The 21926-nt window shown below is 48.2% G+C and overlaps 1 protein-coding gene across 1 annotated transcript in view; it reads right to left on the bottom strand.

Annotated features, from left to right (window-relative positions):
* Positions 1-21926, bottom strand: part of LOC146789978 (tektin-5-like) — an 881871-nt gene that overhangs the window by 523145 nt on the left and 336800 nt on the right. Inside the window, exon 5 of the mRNA XM_085631236.1 lies at positions 3215-3437. Within this exon, the coding sequence (XP_085487362.1) occupies positions 3215-3437 (223 nt within the window). The remainder of the gene's footprint in view (positions 1-3214; positions 3438-21926) is intronic.

The raw sequence follows: 21926 nt of genomic DNA, 5'->3' as shown, positions 1-21926 counted from the left end.
TCTGACGATTTTTCAAGTGTTGAGATAGTTGAGTCACATCATCAAAGTTTTAGCACATGAGATTGAAGGAGTTTCCAAAGTCAGGAATCGGTGAGTTACACAGTTAGGTGCAGAGACGCAATTATTCAGCCAGGAGGAACACTTACCTTGGAGGTGAATGGCATCATACAGAAGGATGGATGTAACAATTTGGGCTGTCACATAGGTCAGATTTTATTGAGTTAAGGAGACAGTACATTCAATTTCTATGTCTTTTATTCTTCATTACTATAGCTGGTGGTCTATTGTATTGAATGCTGATGACATGAACCAAAGCAGTAGGGCTGAGTACATACAGAGTTATTGAGGCATTTCAGAAGATTAATGCTGACCCATGCTCAAGCTGACATCTGTCTGTCTGTCAGACTAGAGTTCGTGTTGTTCACTTGAAGCCGGATATTTGACCCAATGCTCCTTTTTCAAAGAACTCAGTTATAAATGGAGCTTTAGATACTGGTCTCTAATTTAGGATGGCTGATCAAAGGTTTGATGTAAGATGTTTTTAGACTGATGAGCAATTGTCGAGTTGATAAGGATGAGAAAATTATTATTCCGCAGAGGTTTCTTGAAGAATTCTTTAAAATATTTTCGGAATAATCAAGTGTATGCAGGGGATCCTGCTATGTGTATAGCTTTAGTAAAAACAATGTTTTATTGTAAGCAGGTTGAAGGAAATCACTGTAGATTTTACTTTAGAGGTAGCATGATTTGGAGATATTTTTAGAGGAGGCCTTTAACTGCCTGCTCTCTTGGAAAACTGAGTTTTACGTTCCTTTTTTTTTTTTTGTCATGAAGTGGTCCAGAGTTGGTTAGGAGAATCTCCTTGGTGAGCTCAGCAGACCACGGACAAGGAGCCAGATGAAACTACTGTAGCTTCTCTAATACCAACATGAAAGGATACTCGGATGAGAATTATCCATTTTCCCAAGTAATACTGGGGAAAGATTAGCGCAATTCATCCACATATGGCATTTTATGACTGGCGTTGTATGTGTACATCAGCTGGTCATGGAGCTTCAGATGGAGTTTTATGGGACCCAGAGACAGGTTGTAAAACTACAAACCTAGCTTTTTTCAGGGAGGGGTAGACCCTCATGGACAAAGAGGTAATGGAGATGGAAGCGAAAGAGGGGATAGTATCTACAGTATTACACCTAAAGGTTTACTTGAGCAACTTGTTCCTGGTGGAAAGCGATACAGGGGTGATCGGCTAGTAATCATTCTGATAAAAGAGCTTAACGTTGCTTTGTTCTATAGGTATTTCAAGACAGAGGGGATCTATCTTTTCAGGGACATTCTCTGAAGATGATTGAATGATTTGGCTAGTCCCGAAGGACATGTACGTGAAAATCCCAATATCCTCACCTCACCCCATATTCTTTCGGTTTTACTAGAGTGTTCAAGATTTGAGTTTGCAGCCTTTTTCTGGCTTTCAGAGCTCTGTGGTGCTTTGCCAAATGGATGAATCCATTGGTGAAGTTTGAGGACCAGTTGAATGAGTAATGTTATCTACCTGGACAGCACTGAAGAGGGCCTTTTTTAAAGAAAAAGATATACAATGCCTGGTGTCTTTCACAGCTTTCTTTCCAACCTCCTTCAATACCGGTTCCTGTAGAAACTGAGGGTGGTGTGCTTGAGGTTGGATCCAAGTATTCAGAGAGTTTATGACTGATGGGAAAGATCCAGTGGTGGCTAAATGACATGGAAGCCTGGAAAGGTTGAGCTATGTTCCTGGTCATAGTGATGGATTCCCTTTTCTTAGGCTATGCAGCACACCATGGGGATGCTGCTACACGACGAATCATCAAGAGAAGAGCTGAACTTCATATCAAATGTATGGAAATACAAATAGACTCATTTGCATTCAAGAAAGAGTGGAGTGCTGCATTCCTCTGTGGATGGACAATGTGGTGGTAAGTTCAAGATGTGGGCCAAGTTGACCAAGGACTTTTGCCACTTGTGCCACAAGAAAGATATTTCAGGAAGGGCAAAATATATGCCATGGAAAGAGAATATAGCTATGGACTGGTATTCCTAGTACCCCAGGGACAGCAAACAGATGCTGTCCTGGAAGGTGTTTAGTTAATTGGAGGGATGGGGGTCGATGTGAAACAGACCTGTTTGCTATAAGGTTGAATACACAGCTCCAGAATCATTTGAACTTTTAGACCAGATTCATAAGCGGCTGCACTGGATACATTCCTCCATAAATGGGGACTGCTATACTTTTCCTCCATTTGTCAAGAACACAAGGGTGATGCCGCAAACAAGAATGTAGAAGGCAAACTTGATTCTGGTCACTCTAAAGTGAAGGTCTCATGTGTGGTATCTAGTTGTTCTGGACCGTTCTTAAGATTCTCCTGTCCTTTTGCACCAGTTTCCCTTAATTCTGACGGATCCCCTGGGAGGTGCCCATCGTTTAATGTTGGAAAGGTCTCTGTATTTGATGCCATGAAGGATCTTGTTCTTTTCCTTCCCTTCCCAATCCTCTCGGGTGTTGGGCTGCTGTTGGATTATTAACAGTTATTGCATGTTGAGTTTTCATGGTTCTCCTGGGTTCCATGCATGTATCCTGTTGGGTTTTGGAGCTAGTTGTAGCCTGCCATCAAAGGAGACTGGTGAGTCATGCCATCGTACTACCCCGATACAAATCAATGTGCACTCCTCTGTTTCTTCCCTAAACCTAAAAACTTTTGTTTTCTGTTTGAATAAAGAAGTCATTGTACCAGTGTCAGGGAAGTCTGACACGTTTTTTAGCACAGCGTAAATCCTTAGTCCTTCCCAAACAAGAAATTAGGGTTGGTGGCTCAGGGAATAATACCTGCCAAGTCAAACGCAGGCCATGGTTAATGAGGAACACTGAGGGGGGAGAGAAAACATGTTGGGTGTGGGTTGTAAACCCCACACATGTGGATGGGAAATGCAGTTATTAACTGTTATTTGGTTTTAACTGCTGACAACTGAAGAAATAGCATACTCCATGCCTCATTGCCCGTTCCACGATCTGAACTTTCCATCTAAGATATTTTTCATTTTAATATTCTATAGGTGAATTGGAAAATGTTGAGAGAAGTAGAACAGAACAACAGTTTCAAGGAATATATGGTCATGCATTGTTTGAAATGTATGAACTATTATCCACTGTTGCTCCAAAGAAGTCTGGAAGCCTTCTTACCTTTGCCAAATGAACTTGTATTCTGTTCTTGGTTTCGGCTATTTCAGAAATGCGTTTAGTAAAAGCCACATTGACCTCATTAAACTTGGACCACATTTCCCTGGATGAAATCTCCATCAGGTTTTCTATCTCTTCTCGTAACTTGATCGAGGCAACCCGCTGACACTGGGAATGCAGAATATTCTTATCTGAAAACTTTCCCCAGGTTTCTGGAATAGAGACACTGCAAATACATAAAATGGAAGAATTTGAGGGAAGTTTAGAAACGATTCAACACCCGAGTAAAGCACAGAATAAATATTAGATTTAGTCTCAGAGTGGAGATATGTCCAGGCTGTGTGTTGATAGATATGCCTTCATATGATCATCAACAGTATTCGTATGTACTTTCGATTACTTTAGTTTCTATAGTATGATGGTAAGGAACACACTGAAATGGCAATGTACAGAGTTAAGTAAAATGTGCTTATGCATCAGCATTATGCCTTGCACCTGAAGCTTATTAGGTGGAGAAACCTATTTGCTTTCCTGAGGTACTTGTAATTTTATGGAAATTATGGTGATCTGGTCACCTCAACTGGGTGATTGTAGTTGGCCGGAGCCTTTGTGTTTAATACATCCCTTTATTTATGCTTTTGGGACACACACATACACACACATACAAATGCACTCTTGCCTTAAGGAGCAGCCTTGGAATAAATCCACATGTTTTACTAGACGGCCTTGCTGTTTGCGACACTTTGAGCTGAAAAGTGTCACTGTCACATGAACCTCAGGACAATCAAAACTGTAAATCTGAGCCGCTAAATAAATAGCAGTCATGCCAAGACCAGTTGGAGTACCCAATTTAATAGTGTTTCTAAATATAGATGAATACATATGTATATAACTCACAAATAATTCATTCATTCAAGTGTTGTGTTCTATTTAAACACAGGGAAACTGGGAAGAGCAGGGAAAGTTTTAATTACACATTAAAGTGATGCTCTGAGATGTTTAACATTACCTTCAGACATGATATGTACAGGGATCAACAGTTCACTACGGTGTCCAGAGCATATCTGCCTTCATGTCAATAAATTAGAAACCTATTAAAGTGCACTGATAGAAAACGTGTGTGCCCCAGTGGGCACTCTACACTGTGCTTAGCAGTATGGACAACAACATTTATTTTGGTGACTCTATGATGCTATCATGCTCTGCTCCCAAGCCACTTCAACAATATGAAATACTGTGTGTAAGGTAGGACCCTAAAGGACCACGGCAAAATCAAGCCCACAACTGAGATGGCTAAGCTCTAATTAGTAAAACAAATATCCATACTACTACAGCGGTGAAGCATGCTCCCTGATTCTACTAAATATGTCCACTTTATTTGACTACTTTGACATGTAGTACTACTCTATATGACCAGAACATGTATAAAAGGCCATGTATTAAATTGAACTGCATATTTCCTCTCTTTTAGATTATAATCCATTAAATTAGGCCCCTTCAAACCTCTTGCCACTGCAATGCACTATGCAGCCCCTCAAGTCTCTATCATTTATTCCCCTCTATTTAATCTCTTCATCTCCAGTGGTCATGGAGGACCATTTCATCAGCTCCTACAAGAACAAGAGATTAATATACATCAATATGCAGATTATAAAAAACATTTTCTTGAATTATCTAAACCATTTGACATTACAATTCCCAAATTCTTCATCAGAAAACCGGTTGCCTGTTTGAGTTAATTCACCCTAAAACTAAATTCAGCAAAAACACAATTCCTTCTACTCTACTCCAGAGAAAGAATCATCCAGTCCAAAAAAGGCTTCCTATAATTTAACTCCACAGCATTACTCCCAAACAGGTCCAATCTGCAAAATCACTGGGCTTTACAATTGACCAGAATCTCACAATAATACTCCCCATCTTGAAACAGGCATAAGCTGCAAAATTCTAATTGCACCTATAAAACTAACTAAAACTGTTTATCCCCCCCACTAATTTAAAAGCAGCAGTGGAGACACTAGCCTTTTCCCATCTTTACAAGGGCAAAGTCCTATTTGCTCCAAAAATCATTCACTCAATCAATCAGTTATGGTAAAGCGCTGCTAATCACCAGGGAGGGTATCCAGTCACTGGGTTCCTGGGCTCAGTCAAAAAGCCAGGTCTTGAGTCTCTTCCTGAAGTTCTCCACTGAGGGTGATGTCCGGAGGTGGAGAGGTACTAAGCAATGAGGTAGAAGAAGGAATGGCCTCCACTGTGGCTTTGGCAGATGACTGGTGTCTGTGTGAGGGCGAGGGATGCAGAGTGAAGGTCTCTGGATGGTTGGTGGAACTTCAGGCGGTGGTTCATGTATGCAGGTCCTTGGCCGTAGAGGGTTTGTAGGCCTGAGTCAAAATCTTAAATTGGCATCTTTTCTGGATGGGGAACCAGTGGACTTTCCTGAGGTGTGTGGTGATGTGGGCCCGTTTGGGCAGTTTTGAGTGCTAAGTTCTGTATTGCCTGGAGTCTTCCCATGAGTTCGGAGTGGGTCCCTGTGCACAGTGCGTTGTTGTAGTCCAGCCGTCTGGTGATCAGGGCTTGAGTGACGCTTTTTCTCCACTTTTGCCTCCTCAAAGCATTATCCAGGTAGCAGCAACTCTTGTTAAAAGTGTTAAAATGGCAGCCCAAAAAAGAAATATTCTGAAAAGAGCTTCATCCCTCTTGAGCAAAGACCTTATTTCCAAATTACCAGCATCCCCAGTAATCTTGGCTTCCCCATCTACCTGCAAAACATGCTTTGAAACTTAGGATGGGAGAGAGAGACACAATAAAGACACATCTAGATTCTTTACAAGATTTCTAGTGTTAGAATTGAAATGTGTTATTGCCATATTACCCGTCTTTTACTCGGTATTATGTTATCCTTTATATAGCTATTTTATAATACATTCTCGTTGTATGCATACGCAATTAACAAGGATAGATGCTATGTAAGTTAGGTTGACATCTGTGCCAACATTTTACCTCTACAGACGCCATCTTGTATTATAATCAAAACTGATACTCGATAATTTATGAGAAATGGTCCTTGGTAAGTTTTGTTTCTTATAAAGTTGAATATTGCTCATTAACGCATGCCTTTCCCGTTAGATGAGGCCTTCTCCCACCTGTCTGGTGGGGAGAAAAAAACAGTCGACCTTGGGCAGTAGATAGCTTGTACCAGGCTGTGGAATCAAAACTTATGTTCTGTACCCCCATTGTATTACGACATCTGCCAGTGTTTTTCCATAATGGGCAGGTCTTTGTGGAATCGCAATTAAAAATCCGCTAGATGAGATGCATGTACCGGATCTTTAATTTTTAGCGATCCCTTAAAAATCGCTAAAAAAATACAGAAAACATGATTGCGTGTCGCTAACCCGCAAACTAGCAATTTGCGATTTCTGTATTTGCGAGTTCGCATTTTGCAATTTCGGTGTTAGCAAATTCGCAAAAAGCCGGTCGCGTTAGTAGCAGGCTGATGACATCACAACCAGGAAGTCATTCAGTCCATGCTTCATTCAGTGCCCTGAGGAGCTCAGAGGAGGAGGCAGAGCACTGAAGCTGAGCAGAGACACATCACCTTCACAATCCAGCTACAGTTCACATAGCCAGGATAGACAAAAATGCTGAAGGGAACAGTGCCACACAAAGGAAGAGGAAGATGAAGTTCTCGGACAGGGAACTCGAACACCTGATAGAGGGGGTGAGCAGCAGCCACGACAAACTGTTTGGCAAGTTGTCCCTGAAGGTGCCAGAGGCGGAGAAGCGCAAGATATGGCTGTGCATCAAGGAGAGAGTGAATGCTGTTGGAGTCACCCACGGCAGCATAGAAAACCTGAAGAAGAGGTGGTACGACCTCAGGAAGCGTGTCAAGGAGCACATTGTCGAAAGGGTGAAGGAAGCAGCTGGCACAGGAGGGGGACCATCGACAGCACCCGCTAATACAGCCCTGGAGGACCTCGTTGAGGGGACGATCAAGCCCGAGGCAGTCGTGGGAGTCACCCAATTGGACAATTTCGGCGCAGTGAGTACACAAGGTAAGATGCATGCAAGCGCTACTACTATGCGTACTGTATATCCATGCACATACCCCCAGGCAAATCACAGTGTGCAGGGAGAAGTCCATTCCACATATTCCCTCATACACATGAAGCATCATGGGAGTTGTAGTCATATGAGCCAAGTGGCCATGGATATTCATTAATGCTCAATTAAACATAACAACACTTCACATCAGACAGTTAGTTTAGATCAGTGATTTATTATGTACAAAGTAGGCCATGTGAGAAACATATTTTGGAACAAACACTACTAACACTGCACTGTTTCACACACAGATGCAGCTCAGGTGGACTCCGAGGACAGTGACCGATTCATCATCTCTAAGACACCTGCAGAGCCGGATGTAGAGATCCCTGCGGAGCCTGAATGTACACCACCCCTACCACCAAAACACAGGGCACATGTACCCACACTGCCAGAAATTTAAGCAGAGCCGACTCCAGCACCCACAACAGTCCCCAGCCAGCCACGTGTCCCTTCACCAGCTCCAACACCAGCACAGCTCCGACTAGGACAACGGTGCAGGCCGAACAGGCTCCAACTGTATATGACGGCGTTGAGTCGCACATGCTTCGTGTGCAGCGCCTGCAGGGGAGACACATGAGCGCCATCAACATACAGATCTCCAAGCTGGCCAAAAACATTAGCACTATGTCGGACTGTGTGCGTGACCTCACTACAGTTGTTGCGGAGGGAAACCGAAAGACAAACCATAGCCTACAGGAGCTCACCCGTGCCGTTCTTGCAGGACAACGCTCTTGGCTTCGATGGCATCGGCAGAGTTTGCTACATACATCAGCCAATACGAGGGCCATAACCAAGCTGAGCAACACCACTGCTGTATTGGCACGGCGCTCCGTGTCTTTACAGATTGATCTGGGCCATTTCTGTGGGGACGTTGCAAGGGCCTTAGCCCAAGTGACCACTGCCGTGGAACACCTCCAGTCTGGGACTGTGATTGCTAGCAACTTGGAAGGGGAGGAGGGTAGTGAGGAGGCATCGGGCCTGAGTAGTGTGTCTGTGCCAGTGACCACTATCAGGAGGTGCAGTTCGCGCAGCTCAACATCCACAAGCACACATCAGGCTGATGTTGCAGAGTCATGCGACAGGAGGCTTTGGGTACGTGGCAAGAGGCGCTAGCCATGTGTATCTACCTATTTGGCCATGGTGGCGTAACCATTGGCCCTTTCAACATTGTGATTGCCCTCCAGTGCTGTTGAATACCTTTTTTTGACGTAATCATTCTTTGCAATCACCGTCACAATTTTCAATACAGAAATCTTTTGTTTGACATGTGCTCATGTAAATAAAACATTCTCAATCCATGATATTTTGTGACGGCTCATTCTCACCTACCTCAGAAATGATGTTGTGTGATGTGTGCACGTCTCCTCTGACCTTCGGCTGTGTTTGCCACATGTGCCTGTCGGTGTTGTGCGTGTGGTTGATCGTCACCATCATTGTCATTCTCGTCCATCTCGATTGGTATGCCTCTTCTTGTGGCAATCTTGTGCAGCATGGCACATACTGCCACAATCCTGCAGCAGGTTTCGGTGTTGTACTGTAGAGCACCACCAGTCTTATGAAGGATCCTGTAGTGACTTTTTAGTATTCCGAATGTCCTTTCGACCACATTCCTTGTGCTAATGTGTGCCGCGTTGTAGCGTTGTTCCTGTGGTGTTGCTGGGTTGAGGTATGGGGTCAGGATATATTCGCGCAATACGTATGCGCTGTCACCTACTGTCAGGCGTCGACATTGAGCCGAGTCAGGGACGCTCTGCGCGGCGCCGGGGAGCCGAGGGGTATGAAACTACAATACCCATCGGCCCCAGCGCACGCGTGAGCGCACTTCCGGAGGCAGTACAAAAGCTTCGTACACGGAAGGCCGGGGGCTTGACAATCAAGTTCCGCCTGGCGTTTGGCGAGGTACGAACCTCGCGGTTTCCTATCGCCAGGGTTTCCGTGCTTCCCTAGCACGGACTTGACCCGACCCCGTGGATTCCGACCCCGAGACCCTGAGCGCACGAGAACGCTCCACCCGCACCACGCTTCATCCCTGACGTCTCTGAAGCGCGCTGCACTTGAGGACACCGCCGTGACCAGAGACCCGACTGGAGTCTCTCCCCACCTCGGAAGCGTCCTGTCTTCCCCAAGACCATTATCCTTCCTTCGCTTGGAGCCGTTGAAAGGCTCGGAGAGCGCCCGGACCCGCTACATCAGTCAACCCCTTCCGCGGGTTGTTACTCTGCTTGGAGCCGTTGAAAGGCTCGGAGAGCACCCGGACCCCGCTACAGCAATCAACCCCTTCCGCGGGTTGTTACTCCGCTTGGAGCCGTTTGAAAGGCTCGGAGAGCGGCCCTACCCCCCTTCCTTTGGTAACAACGACCGGAACATTCGCCTCTCGCCTATACCTGCTGAGCCGTGAGTACCTAGTGCTGCGTGATACTGAATTGACGACACAGACATCCGTCTGTGTGTGTATGTGTGCTGCTGTACTGGTGGTTCTCCCTGCAGTCTGTGTGCCGGTGACTCAACCTGTCCTTCTCTCCCTACAGGAGTGGGTACCCAGAGAGCCAGTCCCGTGTAGTCGCCGCTGCCTTTCCCCCTGTTATCCTTCCCGTCTCCCCGGGGTGGTGTTGCTTATCGAGGGTTACTACGAGTCCTCATCGGCAGCACCGTTCTTGGGGAGGGTGGACTCTAGCGTCGTGGATCGCTCCTGCTGTATCCGTCTTGTAAGGTTAGTGAGCATCCGGGGTGCCCGCTGACAGATTGTCAAGCCCACGGATCAATACAGCCTGAGCGATGGATACCGCTACTGTCCTTGCCTCCATGCTGGAGACCTTGAACGCACTTAGAGTAGAAGTAGACGCCGTTAGGGGGGAGAATCTAGAGCTGAAGAATGAGATGGGCACCATGAGAAGAGAGGTAGCCTGCCTGTCCCGTCACCCACCAACTGGGTCCAAAGGGGGTTCCTATATTAGAGACTGGACTCTACCTCCACCCAGGAGCACTCAACCCCAGGCAGTGGATGGGGGTGCCCAGGCGTCCGGCGGGGGCGTACCCACCTCCGGGGTCTTCCCGCATAGCGCATCCTTTGCATCTCACCCCTCCGGTTCTCCCCCGGTACATGTCATGCAGCCCTTACAACTGCCCCTGGCCCCACCTGAACGCTTCTTTGGGGACCCGAAGAAGTACGGCATCTTTATGGGCCAATGTAGGCTCCATTTCTTGTGCAAACCGACTGTCTTTCCTACTGACCAGGCCAAAACTGCCTTTGTCCTGTCGTATTTAGGAGGCAACGCTGCTAGCTGGTCCTTCCCGTTGATCGAACGGGATGATCCGGTGCTATACAACTTCCCAGCCTTCTGTGTGGAAATGCGACGGCTGTTCGACCGCAAGGCACATCAAATGACGCTGGACAAAGAACTCCTTACCCTAAAACAAGGGTCGCAGGACCTTCTGACCTACATCACTTCCTTCAACCGGCTCTTGGTAGAAACGGACTGGCCGATGGAAAAGAGAATTACCTTATTCTACCAAGGGTTGAGAAGCGAACTCAAGGACGTTCTGGCCCAAGTGGTACAACTGCCGGCCACTTGTGATGAATTGATTGATTTAACCGTCCAGTTAGATCACCGGCTTCAAGAGAGAAAAGGGGACAAGAACCGCTGCGATACCAGGTTTATACCCATCCGACCTCGTACTGTTCCCGAGGACAGACCATCTCAAGGGGATGGAATTGAGCCCATGCAGATCGGCGGGATCCGAGGACCCCTGAGTCAAGCAGAAAGGGAGAAGAGGAGAACTCAGAAACTCTGCTTGTATTGCGGTAAGCCTGGTCACTTCATCAAAGACTGCCGTAGTCGGTCCAAGAATGTAACTGCCGGAAGCCCGGGGCTTAAGACCGCGTCCGTATTGGATTACACGTCCGAGGACCTGGGAAACTGACGAGCCCAAATAAGATGAGGACCGCTTGTTTGGGGCCTAGAAGTGATGAGGTCTTCCCGGCTGCAGCGAACTCGATTCAACCCTCAGTCGCCCACATGAACGTGTGCATCGTACTGAACTTGCCTCAGGACATATCTGTGGTCGTCCACGCCCTATTGGATTCTGGCGCCACCGGCAATTTTGTAGATCAGCAATACGCTAAAGACTTACACATACCCTGCGATCAAAAGGAAACCCCCGAGATGGTGAAGGCAGTGGACGGATCGGCTCTGACCTCAGGTCCCGTGTGTTTTCACACCACGCCCCTTTTGATGCAAATAGGGATGAACCATTTCGAATGGATATGTTTTGACCTAATCGACGCACCCCACTTCAAGCTCATCCTAGGAATGCCGTGGCTGACACTCCATGATCCTTTGGTGAGGTGGACTGCACGCACCGTGACGCTGAATTCTTCATTTTGCCACGAACACTGCACCGCTGAGCAAGTCAGAACCTCGCCTCGGGGGGGCAGTTCCGCGAGATTCCTGGCCAGCACAGGCAATCAGCAAGGGGTACGTCCAATCACTACGTTACCAAGCGAATACGACCAATATCAGTCAGTCTTTAACACGCAAGAGGCAAAGAGATTACCCCCGCACAGGGAGTATGATTGTGTCATCGAGCTAGAGGCTGGAGCCAGCATACCTTGCAGTAGAATCTACGCCCTAACCGAAGCCGAAACCACGTATCTCCGGAGTTATCTAGATGACATGCTTTCCTCTGGGTTCATACGCCCGTCTTCCTCACCTGCCTCCTCACCGATCTTCTTCATTCCGAAGAAAGAAGGCGGGTTACGGGCCTGCATAGACTACAGGGCAATCAACAAGGTCACTATAAAAAACCGATATCCCTTGCCGCTGATCCCGGTGTTGCTGGACCAACTGAAAACCGCGACCATATTCACCAAACTGGACCTCCGGGGAGCCTACCATTTGGTGCGAGTAAAACGCGGAGATGAGTGGAAAACCGCCTTCCGGACCAAATTCGGCTTGTTCGAATATACGGTGATGCCCTTTGGCCCATGCAACGCCCCTGCCGCGTTCCAGTACTTCATGGATGAAGTACTGAGGGGCCTCTTGGACGTGTCGTGCATCGTGTACATCGATGACATCTTGGTGTACTCTGCGTCCAGAGAAGAACATGTGAAGCACGTGGCGGCAGTGCTGGAGCGCCTACAGAAGTATGCGCTGTACGCCAAACTGGAGAAGTGCTCGTTCCACGTTTCTGAGGTGGAATTCTTGGGATACGTCATCGGTCCCGACGGATTGTGCATGGACGATAAGAAAACGCGGGCTATTACCCAGTGGGAATCACCTACCAACGTGAAATCCCTACAAAGTTTCTTGGGCTTCGCGAATTTTTATCGCCGCTTTATAAAGAACTTTTCAGGCATTATCCAGCCGTTAACACTTCTCCTACGAAAAGGTGCCTCCTTCCAGTGGACCACGGCAGCGGAACAAGCCTTTCAGACTCTGAAGATCTGCTTCACCACCGCACCGGTACTCCGACATCCAGACGCCACACGTTTCTTTATGGTCGAAACCGACGCCTCCCAGTATGCAATAGGAGGCATTTTATCACAGAGACATCCGGAAACCGGACAGTTGCACCCCGTTGCGTTCTTTTCCAAGAAACTATCTCCCTGTGAGGTAAACTACAGCATAATGGATAAAGAACTTCTGGCCATAAAAAGAGGGTGTGAAGAGTGGCGTCATCATCTGCTCGGCGCAAGACATACCGTAGAAATCTATACGGACCATCGGAATCTCCTATTCTTAAAAACCGCCAGAGCCTTGACACCCAGACAATTACGCTGGTCGTTGTTTTTCTCTGATTACGACTTCTTAATCAAATATCGTCCTGGACCACAGAACGGAAAGGCTGACGCTCTGTCCCGGCCCCACCAGCCCTTCGTTACGAACCCCACGTCCGCCACAGACAACCCTCTGATTTTGAAGCCAACCTCATTCCCTGAGGTACAGACGGCGGCCGCCACTACACCCAACTTCGTGGAAGAAGTACAAAACCAAACCGCTGGAACCGATGAAGCAGGATGGATAGCCGAAGATCCGTTACACCGGTCTTCCAAACAGCGTCTATTATATCACGACGAACGCTTATACCTGCCAACTCCTTCCCTGCAGCAACAAGCCTTGCAATGGGTTCACGACTCCACCTTGGGAGGTCATCTGGGAGTACTGAAGACCACGAAGGCAATGAAGCGCCATTTTTGGTGGCCTACGTTATCTACGGACACTGCGGCCTACGTAGCGGAATGTGCTATCTGTACACAAGGGAAGGCTCAACACCAACGACCGAGCGGATTGCTCCGACCTATTCCAATCCCCCCCGCTCCGTGGCACACTCTGTCTATGGATTTTATAGTGGACATGCCCTCTAGTAGAGGAATGACTACCATCCTGGTTGTCATAGACCACTTGACAAAAATGGGCCATTTCCTGGCCATGGACAAACTCCCTTCAGCGGCGGAACTAGCCCAGCAGTTCTTACAACACATCGTTCGGAGCCATGGAATCCCCGCTGTTCTCGTTACTGACAGGGGCACGCAGTTCACGTCACGCTTCTGGAAGGCCCTGTGTCAAGTTATGAAGGTGGATGCGCGTCTCTCCACTAGCTACCACCCTCAAACGGACGGCAAGACGGAGAGACTAAATCAGACGTTAGAGCAGTACCTCCGCTGCTTTACTTTACTCCATGAAGAAGAATGGAGTACCCTCCTGTGGATGGCGGAATTCGCCTACAATAATGCCGAGCATTCATCGCTAGGATGCTCCCCCTTCTTCTGTTTAACAGGATACCATCCAAACATGTTGCCCTTTGAATGGCCTGCACAAACTAAACACCCGTCAATCCAAGAACACCACTCGCACCTGAAAAAAGTGTTACAAACAGCAAAGACACAACTGGCAACCGCGCAAGAACGAGACAAGCACTACGCGAACAAAAGAAGAACCCCCGAGCCGGCCTATGCTGTAGGAGACATGGTGTGGTTAGATACAAAACGCCTCCGAATCAAGGGGAACGCCCGCCTGAAACCAAAGTACGTGGGCCCGTATCCCATCACAAAGGTAGTGAACCCTGTGGCCATGAAATTGACACTCCCCCCTACATGGCGCATACACCCCGTGTTCCACGTTTCTCTACTCAAACCCTACCTCCCTCGCACAAGACTCACCCCAAAACCACAGCCCCTACTCTTAGATGGAGGGGAGGAGTATGAAGTGAAAGGGGTATTAGATTCCAAGTACATCAGAGGTAGGTTGCACTACTTGATCGATTGGAAAGGGTATGGACCCGAGGAGAGGTCCTGGGAGCCGCTGGCCAATCTGCGGTGCCCAGGGCTGCTACGCCGCTTCCACGCGGCTCATCCTACGAAACCCGGAGGCCCGTCGAGACGCCGGCCCTTGCCGGGGGATTCTGTCAGGCGTCGACATTGAGCCGAGTCAGGGACGCTCTGCGCGGCGCCGGGGAGCCGAGGGTATGAAACTACAATACCCATCGGCCCCAGCGCACGCGTGAGCGCACTTCCGGAGGCAGTACAAAAGCCTCGTACACGGAAGGCCGGGGGCTTGACAATCAAGTTCCGCCTGGCGTTTGGCGAGGTACGAACCTCGCGGTTTCCTATCGCCAGGGTTTCCGTGCTTCCCTAGCACGGACTTGACCCGACCCCGTGGATTCCGACCCCAAGACCCTGAGCGCACGAGAACGCTCCACCCGCACCACGCTTCATCCCTGACGTCTCTGAAGTGCGCTGCACTTGAGGACACCGCCGTGACCAGAGACCCGACTGGAGTCTCTCCCCACCTCGGAAGCGTCCTGTCTTCCCCAAGACCATTATCCTTCCTTCGCTTGGAGCCGTTGAAAGGCTCGGAGAGCGCCCGGACCCGCTACATCAGTCAACCCCTTCCGCGGGTTGTTACTCTGCTTGGAGCCGTTGAAAGGCTCGGAGAGCACCCGGACCCCGCTACAGCAATCAACCCCTTCCGCGGGTTGTTACTCCGCTTGGAGCCGTTTGAAAGGCTCGGAGAGCGGCCCTACCCCCCTTCCTTTGGTAACGACGACCGGAACATTCGCCTCTCGCCTATACCTGCTGAGCCGTGAGTACCTAGTGCTGCGTGATACTGAATTGACGACACAGACATCCGTCTGTGTGTGTATGTGTGCTGCTGTACTGGTGGTTCTCCCTGCAGTCTGTGTGCCGGTGACTCAACCTGTCCTTCTCTCCCTACAGGAGTGGGTACCCAGAGAGCCAGTCCCGTGTAGTCGCCGCTGCCTTTCCCCCTGTTATCCTTCCCGTCATCCCCGGGGTGGTGTTGCTTATCGAGGGTTACTACGAGTCCTCATCGGCAGCACCGTTCTTGGGGAGGGTGGACTCTAGCGTCGTGGATCGCTCCTGCTGTATCCGGCTTGTAAGGTTAGTGAGCATCCGGGGTGCCCGCTGACACCTACAGGGTGGGAAGCAAAGGGTTAGCCGCAGTAATGCAATCACTTTTGGTATAATGATGTCACAAATAGGTGTATGTATGTACCAAGTAGGTGTACCTCTACAAATTCACCGACGAGCAGACGCCTGTGGATGCCACTGTGGCGGAATATATAAGAATCATGTGTGCTTCCGGGAAATTGTGCTACGATGTCCGTTATTATATGCTTAGCATTGCACACGACCTGGACATTGATGGAGTGGTAAGTCTTCCTGTTTCGGAAGATGTACTCGTTGGCTGAGGGGGGACAGATGGGGACTTGCGTGCAGTCAATGCATCCAATGACATGTGGGAATTGAGCCACCTGGTAGTGCTCCAGTTTGCTCTGATTCAACTCCTGTGGGGTTGTGGGGAAGGTGATGTGGGTATGGATCATTGTCATCATTGGGTCAAGGAATTTCCAGAAGAAGCGTGAGAGTGCGCTTTGGGATACACCTCCGGCTTCCACTACGACCCCTGGAAACTGCCTGACGACAGTTGGTGCAGGCTACATAGGACCTGGACGTGTGCAGGAATGGCATTGGTCCTACGGGTCTGGTGCTGCAGTAGGGGTTCCAAATCTGCTATGAGGCGCATTATCATTGCACGATTCAGACGATACTTATCATATATTTCTTCCTCATTTTGGCTCAGCAATGTTATGCGCACTCGGAATACCCTCTCCTGTATCCTCCTCCTGCGCTGGCCTGCTGCATTTATCCTCATCCTCCTTGCAAGCACGTAGAGGGCTGCCATTGTGAATGGCTTACGGGGTCTCCTGATGCATTTTGAAAGGGTTTCAGATTGGTTGCACCTGTGATACAAAGTTTTTTTTTTCTCTCAACTTTACCTCCTGGTTGAGATTCCCCTTATTCTGCTCTTGCTAAATAGCGATTTTTGTGAAAATCGCTATTAGCGAATTTTGATGCATTGGTTTGTGATTCATTATTAGCTAATCACTATTAGCAGGAGCAGTTTTAGTTTTCACTATTATATAATCACTATTTTGCTAATCGCTAATTTTGCGGGGCCTTTTTTGCGATTTTCTGGTTTTTTCGCTATTGGGGTTGATGCATTGGAAAGTGTTACCGGCTATTTTACTGAATCGCAATTTTTGCAAGGGGTATTTTGCTTGATGCATGTGCCAGAATATTTCTGTAGTTTGATATTTCTAAATCGATATTTTGTCCAAATACCAGAGTAAGGACTCAACTCCCAAAGCACCTAAGGTTGATCCTTAATCTACATACATTTTGAGGAGATTTAAAACCACCTTTTCATCTTGCACCAACAATGTAGACATTTCCATACATGTAGAAATTAATACTGTAAGACATCAGAAGATTAATGCTATTACACTTATTCTCTATTATTTGTGAAGCACTTCATTGCCCTTTCGGCCTAGGTCTCCGCTAAATGAAATGCCTTGGTAAATAAATAGTATGTAAATACCACTTAATAACTTATTCTAAACAACTATCCCTGGCCGGGCTTGGCTCCGCTATTCCCTTGTGATTTTTCCCCCAGCCGGGCTTGGCTCCGCTGTATGGTGTGGTCGGGACTCCATCCCCCAACAATCCCGCTTCTGACGAAGACGCCGATGACGCTACTTCCAGGTGCCAGGAGGTGCATAAAGGCCTGTGTGGGGCCGAGGCCCTTGTGGAACTTATTCTAAACAACTATCCCTGGCCGGGCTTGGCTCCACTATTCCCTTGTGATTTTTCCCCCAGCCGGGCTTGGCTCCGCTGTATGGTGTGGTCGGGACTCCATCCCCAAGCAATCCCGCTTCTGACGAGGACGCTGCTGACGCTACTTCCCGGCACCAGGAGGCGCATAAAGGCCTGTGTGGGGCCGAGGCCCTTGTGGAACTTATTCTAAACAACTATCCCTGGCCGGGCTTGGCTCCACTATTCCCTTGTGATTTTTCCCCCAGCCGGGCTTGGCTCCGCTGTATGGTGTGGTCGGGACTCCATCCCCCAGCAATCCCGCTTCTGACGAGGACGCCGCTGACGCTACTTCCAGGTGCCAGGAGGCGCATAAAGACCTGTGTGGGGCCGAGGCCCTTGTGGAACTTATTTTAAACAACTATCCCTGGCCGGGCTTGGCTCCGCTATTCCCTTGTGATTTTTCCCCCAGCCGGGCTTGGCTCCGCTGTATGGTGTGGTCGGGACTCCATCCCCCAGCAATCCCGCTTCTGACGAGGACGCCGCTGACGCTACTTCCAGGCGCCAGGAGGCACATAAAGGCCTGTGTGGGGCTGAGGCCCTTGTGGAACTTATTCTAAACAACTATCCCTGGCCGGGCTTGGCTCCGCTATTCCCTTGTGATTTTTCCCCCAGCCGGGCTTGGCTCCGCTGTATGGTGTGGTCGGGACTCCATTCCCCAGCAATCCCGCTTCTGACGAGGACGCCGCTGACGCTACTTCCAGGTGCCAGGAGGCGCATAAAGGCCTGTGTGGAACCTCGTCCCGCGGGACGCGCGCGGGACGCGCCGGGAGAAGCCCGGGACAAGGGCGGGCCGTCTTAGGCCGGGCTGGGTAACTTCTCTTGGCTGCCGAATTGTGGACTGGTTCAGGTTACGTAACGATACCATTGTGGACTGTTTTGTGCTTTACGCAGGGTGACTTTATAATTGGTTTTATTTCTTTTGTGGGCAACTGTGTTGGTTAAATTGGTACTATAATTGAGGGATGCTATAGTCCTTGGTTCTTTTTTTTATTAGTTGTTACCTTGTCTTATTAGGCTTAAGACAATGGGCAAAACTAAGCCAGCGATTAGTCGCCCCCGCACTAGACAAAATGTAGACTCTAACACTCCTCTTCCTAATCTCACTACTATTGACAAAATGTTGCAAAAAACTATAGGGGTGGTGGCAACTGCAATAGAGAATACCTAGAGACGCCTCTCTCTTACTCCAAGTTTACTTTCCCCCCCAATACTTGGGAACGCCTCCATCGTTTCAGATAATCATCAGGTTTCGCTACTTGTGCCCTTATTTGCCGAGCTTCCCTGTGCCCAAGAGAACTTGGCGGCCAGCCCAGTGGCCATTTCACCTTATAACATATCATCACCCCAGGTTCCCCAAGTAATTCCTAGGATTCAAAAGCCTCGCGGCAAAAATTAGAAGGTAAAGCCAACTATTAAACCTTCTATAAATAGCTCTGCACTCAGAGTATCCTCAAATTCAGGACTAACACAATCGTCTGCTTCTCCAGCACCTCCAGTATGGGCTACCCACCTAATAATTGATCTGCAAACCAAATTGGAACAACTCATCACTTCTCAATTTAAAAACTTGATGAGCAAAATTGATAGAGTTGTATCCTTAATTATTAGCAAAACAGTTGGGCATTTATTTGCCCCTTCCGGGAGTGGGATTACTCATACGGTTCCTGTGACTTCTATGCCTAGTAATCAAGACACTTGTCCTACTGTATCTGTATCTAGTCCTAATGATACTGGGGCGCGGGTATCAGCTACTACGAACATACTTCCTCCCACTATAAGCTCTAATGTACTCGATCTTCCCCCATTTTCCAGGCCATCTGTGTCTGTGTCCAGCTTGCCCCCACCCCCCTCTTCTTTTCCTATTTTAGCATCTGGCAAGAGGAGAGTGGACTGTGATTTCATACCCCACTCTATCGATGGGAATGACCATAGTATTGGGCAACTATTACCATCACTTCTTCCACAGTTGCCTCTGGAGGCTTCGCCATATGTGGTAGTCCTTTCAGCCGTCCCCCCATTGTCTGGTGCTCGCCAGGAATCTTTCCCTGAGCTGAAGAACAAGGTTACCCACTGGTTGAATACCTTTAGATCTCTACCAAAAGGGGGCTATGGGGAAATTTTGTTTGTGCGAAGGGTAAGTTGGTTGGGGGTGAAGCAAAAAGACAAGGGAGGGGATTGTGTCATTATTAACTTTAGGGATCCTAGAGTGGTTAATTTCATTCTCGAATGGCAAGGCTCGCACTCCCAGAGCTCGATTTTACCTCTACCTTTGGGATATTTCTATCAACGGCCGGTCGGTATGGTCAGGCCCGCCTCAAGGAATTCTTATTTTGGCCCGCAAACGGCTGTCTACAATGTCCCAGTTAGCAACTCTTTTGGCATTTTGGGCAACGAGGCTTGATTAGTCCCTTGTGTGGGGGCTATAGGTTTATTACATGATGGGGCCAATGCCACCAAGATGGTGGGGGAGAGTGTAGAGGCCGGCCTTCCCACTGGTTGTTATTCTAACACACCTATGATTTCCTCTGGCTCAAGTATTGGTAATTTTACCGATGACGCAGGTCAGACCTTGGTGCCCCACCGAGGCCTCCCTTTAGGCCCTGAAGTTGCACCCTGTAGTTCCTTCGGGGCCGTCAACTCTGGCTCTCTAATTGGGTCCTGGAATGTAGCAGGGCTGGGCACCAAACTTTCTAATCCTGACTGGGAAGCATTGGTAGATGATTATGACCTATGCTCTTTCAAGAGACTTGGATGACGACTTCTCCGGCTAGGGCTGGTTTTGCCTCCTATAGTATTCCGGCGGTGCAGGGCCCCAGGGGGCAACCCTCGGGGGATCTATGCATTTGGGTGGCTACCCACTTGGGGTGTACAGTTAGAGTGATGGACTCCCACTCACAAGATATCCTTTGTATTATTTTGAAGTTTGGGGACGGTACCTCGGTACTGGTAATTAATATCTATTTACGCCCCACTCCACTACGCTTGGGACTTACTATTCTTAAAGCCCTCGACGACCTCTTGACCTTGTTTTCTGCACTTGCCTACAAAGTAATTGGGGGTGATCTTAATTGTCACTTTGAACCCCTGGCTGGCATCCCCTCTATTACTTCTGAGGAGGATTCAACCTGGGATATTCAGGATTGCCTTACGTATTCTGCTATACGCTTAACACCATTGGCTATTGAGATCAACAAGCTCTTACTTATTCACTCTCTTCGAGCTTGTAATGGCAGACTTGCTCCTGATACCCCGGGGAAGCGTACTTATAATAGATTGGGAAAAAGCTCAACTATTGATTACATCTTGGTAAACGTGGAGTTTTGGCCCCATCTCAAGTCTTTCACCATAGTGGATCGGGTTGATAGTGATCACAATTTCCTTAGATTGGAATTTCTGCACCACTTGGACCCTAAACGAGTTCCAGGGATCTCGGACCATTCTATAGCACCTAATTTAACAGTGGTGGCAGGCGGTCGTCGCATTAGGTGGTCAAAGTTTTTGACAACTCCAGATAAAATCGCTGCATTGTACTCCCATGTGGCTAACCACCTAGATGAAGTGTTTGTTCTTATGGAGGGTAGTCAGGATCTATCATATTTCCAAGAGTTAGAGATTATCCACACTAAACTCATTACTATGGCCGCCAGTTTTTTTTATGTTGCGGCCAACCCCAAGTCAAATGGGGCGAGGAAACAAGCTAACTGGTTCAACTCTAACTGCAGGGATGCTAAACGGGCACTCCTGCGGGAGGTGAAAAGTGGTACCCCGCACAGTTTTAGAGGAGCCAGATTCTTGTATAAATCCATAACATCTGAATCTAAAAAAGACTGGGAGGCTGCCAGGTGGGATAGTATAACGTATGCCCTGGATAGTCATGATTCCACAACCTTCTGGAACTTAGTTAGGTTTGGTAGACAAGAGGGATCTTCTGCTATAACTCCCGGTTTAAGTGAAGAGGTTTGGTTGAGGCATTTTAAACCTCTTTTTTGTCTTCCGACAAATGATATTGCAGTTGAATTATCGCCACTTTTGATGGGTATATCTCCTCAAGTGCTTAACGAAGTACGGGTGTCTGACCCACTACTCTGCACTTCTTGTGAAATTCAGGCTGCCTTAAAGAGTCATTCCCGTGGTAAAGCTCCCGGTTTAGATAGGATTCCTGGGGACCTATTCATTAGTGAACCGTTGGTTTGGGTACCATACCTATTGTTATATTTTAATGCAATCCTCCTGGGTATGGACATCCCTTATACTTGGAAGGGCGCAGAAATCATTCCCATCCACAAGAAGGCCTCTCCACTAGACCCAGCGAATTATCGGCCAATCAGCCTTATTGACGTCTTACAGAAAGTGTTTGCCCGCATTTTATTAACTAGGCTTGAAAGCTGGATGGTAGATCATCATATCCTATCATCCTTTCAAGCGGGCTTTCAC

This window comes from Triturus cristatus, chromosome 10, assembly GCF_964204655.1.
Source record: "Triturus cristatus chromosome 10, aTriCri1.1, whole genome shotgun sequence".
Lineage (NCBI taxonomy): Eukaryota > Metazoa > Chordata > Amphibia > Caudata > Salamandridae > Triturus > Triturus cristatus.
The sequence above is the reverse complement of the archived record's forward strand: the minus strand, read 5'-3'. Positions and strand labels throughout refer to the sequence as shown.